This window comes from Bipolaris oryzae (assembly GCF_000523455.1).
Source record: "Bipolaris oryzae ATCC 44560 unplaced genomic scaffold scaffold_329, whole genome shotgun sequence".
NCBI lineage: Eukaryota > Fungi > Ascomycota > Dothideomycetes > Pleosporales > Pleosporaceae > Bipolaris > Bipolaris oryzae.
The window spans coordinates 1-11,865 of NW_006911605.1; the positions used below are offsets into that span (position 1 = coordinate 1).

General features: G+C 52.2%; 4 protein-coding genes across 4 annotated transcripts; 2 read left to right on the forward strand and 2 right to left on the reverse strand.

Moving 5' to 3' along the window:
• Window positions 1–891: 891 nt before the first annotated feature.
• COCMIDRAFT_110516 (uncharacterized protein) lies at window positions 892–2,300 on the reverse strand (the record flags this gene model as incomplete). Its single annotated transcript, XM_007695481.1, has 2 exons — window positions 892–1,071; window positions 1,122–2,300. 2 exons carry the CDS (start codon window positions 2,298–2,300, stop codon window positions 892–894), a joined length of 1,359 nt encoding a protein of 452 aa, XP_007693671.1.
• Window positions 2,301–3,254: 954 nt separating this feature from the next.
• On the reverse strand, window positions 3,255–4,146 carry COCMIDRAFT_110520 (uncharacterized protein; the record flags this gene model as incomplete). The annotated part of the gene is made up of 5 exons (XM_007695482.1): window positions 3,255–3,576; window positions 3,625–3,900; window positions 3,948–3,962; window positions 4,016–4,061; window positions 4,116–4,146. The coding sequence occupies 5 exons, from the start codon at window positions 4,144–4,146 to the stop codon at window positions 3,255–3,257; spliced, it is 690 nt and encodes a 229-aa protein (XP_007693672.1).
• A 413-nt stretch (window positions 4,147–4,559) lies between these two features.
• On the forward strand, window positions 4,560–5,619 carry COCMIDRAFT_110522 (uncharacterized protein; the record flags this gene model as incomplete). Its single annotated transcript, XM_007695483.1, has 4 exons — window positions 4,560–4,663; window positions 4,712–5,221; window positions 5,268–5,393; window positions 5,472–5,619. 4 exons carry the CDS (start codon window positions 4,560–4,562, stop codon window positions 5,617–5,619), a joined length of 888 nt encoding a protein of 295 aa, XP_007693673.1.
• A 3,289-nt stretch (window positions 5,620–8,908) lies between these two features.
• Window positions 8,909–11,017, forward strand: COCMIDRAFT_110514 (uncharacterized protein; the record flags this gene model as incomplete). Its single annotated transcript, XM_007695484.1, has 3 exons — window positions 8,909–9,704; window positions 9,782–10,365; window positions 10,415–11,017. 3 exons carry the CDS (start codon window positions 8,909–8,911, stop codon window positions 11,015–11,017), a joined length of 1,983 nt encoding a protein of 660 aa, XP_007693674.1.
• Window positions 11,018–11,865: the final 848 nt, after the last annotated feature.

The following is an 11,865-nucleotide window of genomic DNA, read 5'->3' on the forward strand; positions in this document are numbered from 1 at the left end:
GGGGGGGGGGGGGATTTTTTTGGTCCGGCTTCACAACACCTTGGTCTGATCTTGCTTTCAAATCCCTGAACTGAGAGTTGCGTGACAAGCGGGGATTAGAAGGGGTGTGTTAGAGTGGAGAAAGTCTGGGATAGAGGAGCGGGGAGGGGGGGGCGCTTGTTTGCGTCGCGTATGCGTAGGTTGATGCAACATGCGTAGACACGGTGTACACGAGTGCCCCTCATTTGTTGCATCATTCTTTGGGTGGTGACGTGACGTGGGACAATAGCGGCGGTCAGCCTCACTTTCTAGCAGGGGAGGTTTTCCCGCGACAGTGGGAAATGGGGCAAGTTTGCCAGTATATCGTGCTGCGACAAAGCTTTTTTTGCATCAATGCTTTTTTGCGTTAATAATGTAATCGTATAAGACAACCAGCTCCCCTCCAATTACACCTCATTGGTATCAAATCAACAGGTATCGAAGCAGAGAAACCAGGATAGCACATCTCAAGGAAACAAACATCTGCTATGATTTCATGATATTCTCTCTTGAACGAAGAAACAATTGGTATCCCAAAATCTAAGCACATCTAACAAGATACATCCGCCTGCAAACTGGCTCAAAAAGACGTCAGTCGAATACTGAGACGTGGGGTCGCCCGTCTCCACTCAAATTATAACAGGATGCAAAGATCCTGGTTGTCGAAAAGTTGTCGCAATGCGCGCAGTTGGTCAACTGCATGTCTGACGCACAAGACTGTTGTCGTCTGGCGCTTCTCTAGTTCGGCGTGCAGTGTCTTGACCACTCATTTGGCGGGGGGGTTCTGTTATGCCCGCCCTCCTCCTCCCTACCATATTTACGCCTCTAATAGTTGATTCGGTCATAAAGAATATCTTCTTCAAATCGATTGCACTATTGATGTTTGGCACTTTGCTCTTTCTCGTGTTGCTCGGCCACTTCACGTGCATAAAACTCCACAAGCATAGTTCCATAGGCCTCCATCTCCTCCAAGGGAACAGCCAGGCGGAAGTCGTTCAAGAGTAGAAATTGCAGCTCCAAGTGATTCAATTCAACCAATGGCAGACCACCAACCTTTGTCATGTTAGCTGAGAACTTAACCACATGCATTTACATGTACATACCTTTGCATATCTTGAGTTTGTGTAGAATACGTCAGAGAAGAACTTGCTTGCACACGTCACGCCAGCAATGACAAGACGATGAATGTTGAAACTGTCAACCACAAAAAAATGTGAGAGGTTTAACGCGGTATCTGCGTGCAAATCTTGATGGGGAGGAGAGGGTGGCTGAGGACCTTCAGCTGGAGTACCGGCTACCTTGCCCAGAGATCCTGAGGGGGGAGGTGTTGCGGCTTGAGCCGAAGCAGATTCAGATTGTACGCCATCTGTACTGGTTGGAGTTGCTGACAAGGCAGATCTCGAACGTTCCACAGACTGTTGGTTAGCCTTGCGAAGACCAGACATTGGGCCGGCATTTACCCTCTCGGTCATTCTGTCAAAGTAGACAAGCAAACTCAGAAAGACTTCGTAGGTGGTGGGGCAGTATTTGTGGATTCTGCTAAGGTAGCTGAGGATGGAGATACTGGGCACGTTCTTTCCATGGAAGGCAAGAACGCTGGTGGTTTGCTGGCTGAGCCCTGATGTGCCTTCTGGGGGTGGGATCTGACGATGCAGGTGGTCGTGTTGGCGGTCGTTTGTTGTTGTGATTTTAGTCAACAAGCCCGCCACCATTTCGATAATGTCGGAGACGGGCATCTCACTAATCTCGTACTGAGGGCCGACATCTGCCGGGTCTCGTCGGTGCCGCCGCGCCAGCGACCGTGACTGGGAGAAGGGACTGGAGTCGTCTAGAGCGAAGCTTTGGATATGGGAGAGGCTCTTGACCTTGATGCGGTTGGGCGATGGTGCAGGTGAGCGCAGAGACTGGGCCGGCGAGGGCTGGACGGGAGCTGGGCCTGTTGAAGGTATGGTTCTTGTGTTTGTGAAGGCGCCCGAGGCGGCGTTTGAGCCAGAGGGCGTGGGTTGCTGTGAGTGCGGACGAAAGCAGGGGCTGGCCGGAGCCTGGGCTACTGACGGTGCGGAGCCTGTGTTGGCACTTAGGTGGGAGTTGTTGTGCTGCTGCGATCGCTGGCTTGGTGTCGAGCTCGACTGCGGGGCTCCCGAATCGGCCATGGGAACATCAGCAGACGGAGCACCTACACGCGGCGCATTTGCGCTGGGTGAAGGTGAGGGCCGTACGGGCGTGTGCTGGGCGGTAGAAGATTCTGGTGTCTGCTGATGCGAGCTGGCGCCGCCAAACATGTTGGTGTGAAAGTGGTTCCCACCGAAATCGCTCACCAGAAGCGATCCCATGCCGCGTTCGCAGGGCGATCCAAGTTACCACACTTTGAGGGGGCGGGGAGATGCGAGGGGATGCGACACAGCGACTGTGTTTGTGATGGCAGAACGGGTGGGCCGGGAGACAGAGGGTGCTGGCAAGGCGGTGTCGGTGGTGCAATGTTGTTGAGCCTTATCGCAAAGAGCCCGAACTTGGACGCAGCTTCAGGGGGCGCGAATAGGGCATGCGAGCCTGCTCTGACTGCCGTACTCGAGGGGAATTGGATGCCACGCGCCGGGTTGGGGGCAGAGGCAGAAGAGGATGGAGCGCAGGATACAGACCTGGCGTGTTGGGCGACGAAGTGTTGTTCGAGAAAGGCGTGGGGAACGAACGGGACGTCACAGACCAACGAGTGGCTCGCAGGAGGAGGGAGACCCTGGCTGCAATTCACCACCTTCGGAAGCCCATGTGACGACACTGTGCATCTCCATACACACAGACACCACGAGCCCTATCGCGCACACTGAGGCTACAGGGAAAACACCTCACCAGCAACAGCACGCCTAGTCTGCGCTGCGACTTCGCAGCCATGCCCCGCGCGTGCTCGGCCTGCATCCTTGGGCACACGTCCACACGTCTCTTCCTCTGAGTAGTCGGGGCAAATAGGAGCGCTGCAATCCATGGGCCAATCCTGCCCTCTCATTGGCCTGCCTGATGCGCCTCGCTCCCACGTCTACTCATCCCCACGAGTCTCGTGTCTGCTTGTCTAACCAAACATTGCTGCATACTTCACGTCTGCTGATCTCATAGTCACTTCACTTTTTGCTATCCGCGTCTTTTTTTGTTTCATGTAGCTCGTTCCGACATCATCGTCGGCTCGGGTCGTGTCATATCATACATGCTTGTCGATGCATCAGCCAGCATTCACACTCCCGACTCTACTGCCTGCCTGGGCCCTCGTAGTTCTGGTCGGGGAGGTACAAATGCCTCTGTGCGCCCTTGCCCGTGAGCACAACCATGCGGATGACACCTCCCGAGCTGCCGTCCCACTTGATTGCCTCTGCGAGTGCGCCCTTGACAAACTTGATACCTTCCTCCTCACTCATGTTCTCCCTCCAGTTTGCGTCGCAGTAACCGTAAATGTATGTTGATCCTGAACCGCCAATCGCATACGACTGCTTGTGAAGGGAGCCTCCGAGGGGGATCGAATAGACTTGGCCGCCGTGGCGGTGGTCCCATCCGGCAATGATCAGTCCGGCACTGCGGCACAGTTAGTACCTGTTCTTCCTGAGTGTTTATCCCACTTACGAGAGTTGGTCTTTGTTGGAGTAGCAAAGTTCTTGAAAAAGCGCTGCTGCTGTCTGTGTAGTCGGGGGCTCGTCGTTGGTGGTGCCGTACATGCCCAGGTGGTATTGGACAATGTCAGCCACCGCCTGTGTGTCGGCTGCCGAGCCGGATCTGCAGCACCAGATGGTGTCGTGAACTTGTGTGAGTTTGTCCGTGACTCGGTTTGCGATGTATGCTCCGGTCGTCGTCCTGCTGTCAGCGGCTAATATGACACCGTCTTTGAAGTTGATGGCCATGCTGCATCATGTGAGAGAGGGCGCGATTGGTAGTGGAGAGCGACATACATGGATGTTCCGAGGCTGTACGCATAATTAGCAGTCTGGAAGCATAACCAAGGGAGACAATGACCTACTTGACCTCACCCTTCTTGAGGTGGTTCATGTCGACATGAATGCCGTCTGCGCAAGAGTGAGCTTCCAATGTAGCTTGAGCATGTGCGGCGGGGTCCATACCTTCTGACAGCGCGCCGGTGGTCATCATCATCGCAATTCGGGGTGTCAGAGACTTCCGAGGATTAACGGACAAGAACTATGCGTATACAGAGCGTGTAGAAGGGTGAGTGGCGGGCAAGGCGTGTGGTTGCTGTCGGAGCAGCTCGCTGTATACCAGGCAGCCCGAGCTACGCAGCTCCGTGTCTTGGCACTGCGCAACTGGCTGAAACCTTCAGCCGCACTATGCGACACTCCAACTCACTCCTGTACTTGCGCGTTGGAACGCCCTGTACACTCGCATGTCCAGCATTCCGGATGGTTGAGTCTCCTATTTCTCCTCCCTTCTCTTCCTCGCCTACGACTTCATCTCCGCCTCCGTCAAAACCCCTGTTCTCAAGAAGCCGCTCGGCGCCTGCCATCACATCCTCAACACGCCCCACAGACACTGGAGGCCGCCCCAGCAGCATGGCTTCCGCGCTCGATTCATTCATGGGCTACCTGCGCGTTCCGCTCATAGCATCGTCTGGAATCGCCGCCCTGCTGAGCGGCCTCCTCTACTTCAAGCAAAAGTACGCAATGGCTGTAATCGATTTTGTCCGCATGGCTAACAATAATAGTGAGATTATATATCCGCGAAACTTTCCCCCAGATGCTCGCACAAACGTACCCAGACCCTCGCAATTTGGCATCACCGACTCTGAAGAGTTATTTATTCCTACACCGGATGGTGAGTCGCTAAGCGCCTTTCTCATTCGAGCCAACAGGCAACATGCCCGCAACGTTACCATCCTCATGTTCCACGGCAACGCGGGCAATATAGGCTACCGTCTTCCCATCGCAAAGATACTGGAAAACGAGCTGCGATGCAATGTGCTGATGTTACAATATCGCGGTTATGGCCTATCATCTGGTAACCCCAATGAAAAGGGGCTCATGATCGATGCACAGACGGGACTCGACTATATTCGCCAACGACACGAACTCCGTGACACCAGAATCGTAATCTACGGTCAGAGTATTGGCGGCGCTGTTGCTGTGGGGTTAGCTGCTAGGAATCAAAAAGAAGGCGACATTGCAGCCATCATCCTGGAAAATACCTTTACTTCCATGAGAAAACTTATACCAACGTGAGTCGAGTACCACATAATGGGTGACGTCACTGATGAGAAGCAGCGCCTTTCCTCCCGCTCGTTTCCTGGCACCCCTATGCCACCAAATATGGCCCACAGAAGAGACGATTTCCAAGATTTCCAAGATACCCATCCTTTTTCTTAGCGGTCTTAAGGACGAAATCATTCCGTAAGCAGCCACTGGCTCCTTGTTTTTTTATCTCAGTCTATCTCATACGAAATCTCTGTAACTAACTCTTCTTTACAGACCCTCGCACATGACGCGATTGTTTGATGTTTGTAAAGCCCCGAAAATATGGAGAGAGCTACCAAATGGTAGCCACAACGATACTGTCGCGGAGCCTCATTACTTCCAATACATTGAGGAGTTTTTGAATAAGTTCGTGGCACGGTGAACTTGAATGCAGTCGGATTATTGAATTGCCGGATGGGATGGGCAGGTATGCCGGGTAGGCTCCGCGCTCTCTTGCTTGGTAGGGTCCAACAACAGAGACGAGCGCTAGTCGTCAAAGGACCGACGGCAAATGTTCGGCGTGTCACTGCGCCGCGGCCATTGGTTCACGTTCCTCCATGGAGAAATCCGCGATTTCACGTTGCGCCTGGTAAGTACGTGTTTCTTCGTTCATATGCGCATGAATGCTTTTAGCAGGCTGTAAACGAAAGATATGCGATACTCAGACTTCTTGGAATCCGAGACTGGAGTGTCTGTCTCTTGGAGCTGAGCATAGCGCCTCACACAGTTGACAACGTGTGCCGATGCCGGCTGCGCGTATGCAAACGGATTGGCAAGATAGTAGAATACACATAGCCGACTGCGTCGCCCTAAAGTCAGCCCCAATATCCAGATCGCGATGGTATGCATAACATCCTAATGACGAACGAAGCTTAGCAGCCGTGATTTGTATTTCTGGTGCCCTATCAGCTATTCTCCGCGGGTATCTAGCATGTGCTAACAGTCAATCATGACGGAGGATGTACATGTGGTTTCTCGTTCAGCGACAAGACTCCAAGCGCGCCCGACCAAGTGTAAGAGACAGGTAGGTATGTGGGGATGATGAAAGATCGCCAGGGACCATGTATGTATGTACATAATATGTACATACATACATATGTACGTGTACGTGCATGTATTCTTAGTCTGCTTGCCGGCAGAACCCACTTGGGCAAAATGAAGCAGAAAATTGGAAGCAGATCCTCCACAGCCCCAGTTGCCTCACTATAGCAATGCTAGTCGGAGCAATGATTGCGAACGGATAGGTCGGGAAAAGCTACATGGGCCTACCGGAACTCTCCATCTCCACAAGGTGAAAAGTTGCGACGAACCCTGCCCACTTAGAGTATCGAGGACCCCGCAAGAATCTAGCCGAGTCCGTGGACACGAAGAGGCTCTACGGCAGTGTCAGAGTGGGCATCGGCCACTGTAAGCTGATTTGACTGGAACTTTATCGCTGGACCCTTGATGCGGATGCAAATAACGCCACCTTAAATATCCGGGTGGAGTCCCAGCCGGGTGTCTTCCATGTGCATGTCACAAGTTACATATTAGCGTAGAGGACAAGTGTGGTCTCTAGGCTGTGAAGGTGTTCGCATGCCATTTCGAGCCTTAGTAAGTACGCATGCACGCCTGCATACATGCTATGACGGGCTGCATGCGACAGCAGCGACACGGCAAAGCTGGTGCAGAGCGAGGAGCGGTGCGGCCAATTCGCCGTGACCCTGACCTGATCCCTCCAATACAGGATCTGCGGTAGTCTATTCTTACACCACCACCACCACCACCACCACCACCACCAGCGTCATACTCTACAAACCCATAAACACCCTTGCAGACGGGACAGGTGCTGCGTCGGCAGGCTGCTCGCCGGGTGACGATCATAACCGCGCAGGCACAAGCATGGTGGCTGTGCTGTGGCGCGCAGATCTCTGAACATGTCGAGATGCGGTCACGCCGATAGCGTGGCAAAGGGCAAAGACGTCTGTAGGAGTCGAGTAGTCCCGCATCTCCGTTATTGGCAGCCCCATAACCCGTTCTCATGTTTGAGGAAACGGTTGCGGGCCACCCAGCCCAGCGGACCGCCGAGCGCTGACCAAGCTCTATCGACCTTGTCAGATGTCGTTCTGCTGTCGCCTTCAAGCCAGCTTGCTGACATTTTGGCCGCCCATGTTCGCGCCATCCAAGTTGCTGTGGCGCTAAACCTTCACAGGGCTCCAAGGCGTACAGTATACCCGCACGCTCCATCTTTCTTCCGCTCTGGTCTTGACGCCTTACTGCAGCATTACCAAGGGAGTATCACCGCCGAGACTGCTTGGGTTTTGCGTGTAGCTTGCCAGCCCTGACGATGCTTTTGCCGGGTCCCTTGTCAGCGCCCTGGGCTGGCTCCATGCCTGGTCATTATCGTGGTCCCCTAACGCGTCCACGCGGCGTCCACGCCTCCTCCCTGCTCTCTAGGCGACCGGACTTCTCTGGGCGGCTCAGTCCATGCAGCCTGCATCTGATCACCATCCCGGTGGCCTTGTCAATTGGCCAGTATAACTGCGTGCATTTCGGACCCATTGCCCTGGGTGGTGTAGGATTACTTCACCATCTTGAACTAAAGCATGAATCTTATGACCCGGCAGCACCGAAGGGGTTTGGAACAAAGTACTAGCGCGACTTGGGTGGTCGAATACTTTCTTCACCATTACAGGCGAATACACACCGTTACAAGAGATACGCCAGCATCCCTTGGTAGATCTCGGGCCTCCGTTATACAAGCCGAATCTAACTTTTTTTTGTCCGCCGAAGCATGCTACAAGGGACCCGCTAAGCTTTGGTAAGATAGTCCATGATCAGCGCCATCGGCCCATGGCAATCTAGAAACGGCATCACTCGCCACATGTGATGAAATACCACTTTCCTCAACGCTTACGTTCTACCTTCCATTGACTCAGGCATCCAATCGACTTTCTCTCATTTCGCTACGGTGATCGTTTCGCCTCCAGAGTGTCGGTTCAGACCATGCCGCTCCACTTCCCATCCTGACAGCCACAACTTGAACCCTCCAGAGCCAATCAGAAGGCTGACTGTTACTGCGGCCAGCGGCGACTGAAGCAGAAAACCCGCGAAAACCCTCGTGCGGCCTTCCCGTTCTCATTAGACCCGCCAGTGAGCTCCTCCCTGTGATCCTAGCTTCTAATATCTGCCGCATGTACGCTTGCCCTCATTGCGGTCCCTGCCGTTGCGCCGCCAAACCTCACGGAGCCTTACAAGATCGTTTCTGTCATCTGAGTGGTTGTGTAATTCTGACCATCGTCTTCGTTCCGCCTTAAGCGAGCTGTTTCTCTAGCCGGTACATCAACCGAAGTCGTTCATCTTCCCTCGAAACGGTTTCCCCTACTTTTGGACTTCTTTTTTTACACGCGAGCACTTCACAGCCTCCTTTGTTTCGCTGTCACATCACCATTACCATTTCCCCCAGACAGCGACTTGCTCTCGGTATCTGGCGTCCCCGGATTGCCACATCTCACAAAGGCTGGTTGATATAGAACTAGGTATGTTGTGCTCTACCTTTACGGGCTGGTGTGGCACTGGGCATTTACACATTCGTTTTCCTAGAATTCCTTTTTCTAAATGTAACATGGACTGACATGGCTTTTGTTTGGATCCAACAGTGGGTGCCTCTTCCGGTCGTTTACGAACAGCACATGGGCGACTTACCACCTGGCCCGAGGCCTCAATCCATGGATAATCCTACGACTGCCTTTGCGCGTGATGGAAATCCTCCTTTTACAAAACCCGATACAAGCTCTCCGTTTTACTCTCAGCTCAGCGCTCTCCCCCAAGGACAGCATCGACAAGACTTCCGCTCAGCCGCGCATCCGACCGGATACTATCAACCTCAGGAACACAACACGTCTTCGCTTAACATGGGCGCAATGACTGGGACGTTGCCAGACTTGAGCGCTGGCGATGATTCCTCACTCAACGCTCCGACAGTACCACGTTCACTTTCAGGCGCATCGACATCAGCCCTGGCCTATCAACTTGGCCACAGCTTGCAAATGCCAGGCAACATGCCATCACACTCACCATATGGACCTAATTTTCCTATGGGAATGCACCAACAGTCCTTCATGCCCCAGCATGGCTCTCAGTACAGTGCCTACCCTTCTTTTACCCCCAACCAGTCTCGTTCAGCTGGTGCGGCGCCGATGCAAGCGCCGTACCAACACTACCCACAAGCCTCGCACTATATGTACTACCCAGTGCCATATGGCCCTCAGGGGCATTTCAGTCCGGGATTCGCAGCACAAGCTCCCCAAGGCCAAGCAATGTACGGTAGAAGAGCAAGTTTTTCAAACATTGGTATGCAGGGACAGGCCGCAGATCATTCTCATATTGATGGCAACTTCTCAGGCCCTCGGATGTCTACAGCAAGCTTCCAAGGCGACCCAGCCACCTTTACGTCTCCCTATGGCACCCAGTTGACATCGCCCTCCGGTAGGTCTGCAGGATTCTTCTATCCGTTTGTGTCATACCAACGTTTCCAAGAACACGAAGGCTAATTGCTCCTGTAGGAGTGCTTCGCTCGGGACCTGTCAGTTCGATTCCCCGTGGACCGCCACGAAAGCCCAAACAGTCTGGACACGCACTTTGGGTCGGGAACCTCCCTCCTGGAACTACGGTAGTTGCTCTGAAAGATCACTTCTCCCGTGATGCTACAAAAGACATTGAGAGCCTGTTCTTGATTTCCAAGAGCAACTGCGCATTTGTCAACTATCGCACAGAGGAGTCTTGTACGGCTGCGATGCATCGATTCCACGATTCACGGTTCAATGGCGTACGACTAGTCTGTCGCCTTCGACGCAGTTCAGCCCCAGCATCAGGCGTTCCTACGGCACCTTCAGCTATGATAGACCATCAGAAGCATACTTCTCGACCAGAAACGCCAGCCCAGGACAGTGCCCCTGACGATCTTGCAGGAGGTGCAGTCGAGCCCCCTGTTCAGAAAGGTATTGATGGCGAGAAACCCTCTGCCGATGTTGCAAATAAATACTTTATTGTCAAGAGCCTCACTCTACAAGACCTGGAGCTCAGCGTACGGAACGGTATTTGGGCTACCCAGTCTCACAATGAGGATATCCTGAACAAAGCCTTCCAGGTTTGTTGTTATTGGTTACAATTCACTACGTGTCACTGACGCAAGACAGTCTGCTCAAAATGTATATCTCATTTTTTCTGCGAACAAGTCGGGCGAATATTTTGGCTACGCCCGAATGGCATCACCAATTCTCGATGATGGTTCTCGCGTGATAGGCTCGGCACCCAAACCCGAAGCCATCATCGATGCGTCAGATGTGCCCAAATCGATTCCTACTGCAGCAACTGAATGGGCACCACCCGGAAGGATTATTGACGACTCTGCGCGCGGCACCATTTTTTGGGAGGCAGAGCTATCTGATGCAGAGAAAGAAGAAGGAGAGGAAGAGAAAGAATCCAACAAGGCTGAAAAAGAGGAAGCATCTCATCAAGCAATGGATGGAGATGCCGCAGCCGTCGCGCAAGGCTGGGGCAAGCCATTCAAGATTGAGTGGATTTCAACAAGCCGCCTTCCTTTTTACCGCGCAAGGGGTCTCCGCAACCCATGGAATGCCAATCGTGAAGTCAAGATTGCAAGGGATGGCACCGAACTCGAGCCTAGTGTTGGAGAGCGCCTGGTGCAAATGTTCCACCGCCTAGGCCCTTCAACTGCAGGTGCACCTGTCATGCCCGTTGGACCCACAGGCATTTTCCCTCAGATGCGGCCAATCTAGACAGGCATGCTGCTTGAACCAGCCTCACCGCGCCATACCTGGGGCTTGGGATGCATCAAGCTTATGATTGTCGGGCGAAGCAAAATGAGTGAGCCGCATAGGTCGTCACATTATGTTGTTGTTGTTTTTTGGGCAGAAGCAAGTCAGCATTCGATCTTGGTGGCGCTGCTGGGCAGCAAGATCACATTTACGGTGGCCTGGATTTTTCTGTCGCACTAATAAAGACCAAGACCTGACGATGGAATGCTTGTCATGAGGCAAAATGAGACTACGAAGCCGGACGATTGACAAATCTTGGATTATGTGGGTGAAGCGTTTTTCCTTATTGCATTGCACCCTTGTCAGTTGTGTTACGTACTTACTCGGGCCCAACGGCTGCTGTAGCAGAATTTCAATGAAATTGCCCGTGCTCCGCACGGGCCTATCACCTCAACGATAATATCACCTCAATAATAACGATATATTTTAATCGTATATTTAAGCTAAGTAAATATAAAAATATAATCTTTATAATTTTAAAAATTAAGGACACGTTATTAAAGCACACCCTAGTCAGATATTATCGAAATTAGACTATTGCAGTAGCTACTATTATTGCTATTATTACTATTACTTATACTAATTTTATTATCTACTATAGCTTTATAAGCCTTTTTAATAGTAGTATTAATATTAATACACGATTCTATAGAAGTATATTCTACGTAGTCTTCTTAAGTATACTAAGTAAAGCGTTCTAGGTTCTATAATAGCGTAGTAGATAGTGAAGCTATAGTAAGATAGTGGCTTATAAGTTTTATATATAGATCGACAAGTTAACGAATATTATACGCCACCTATATAGCTAG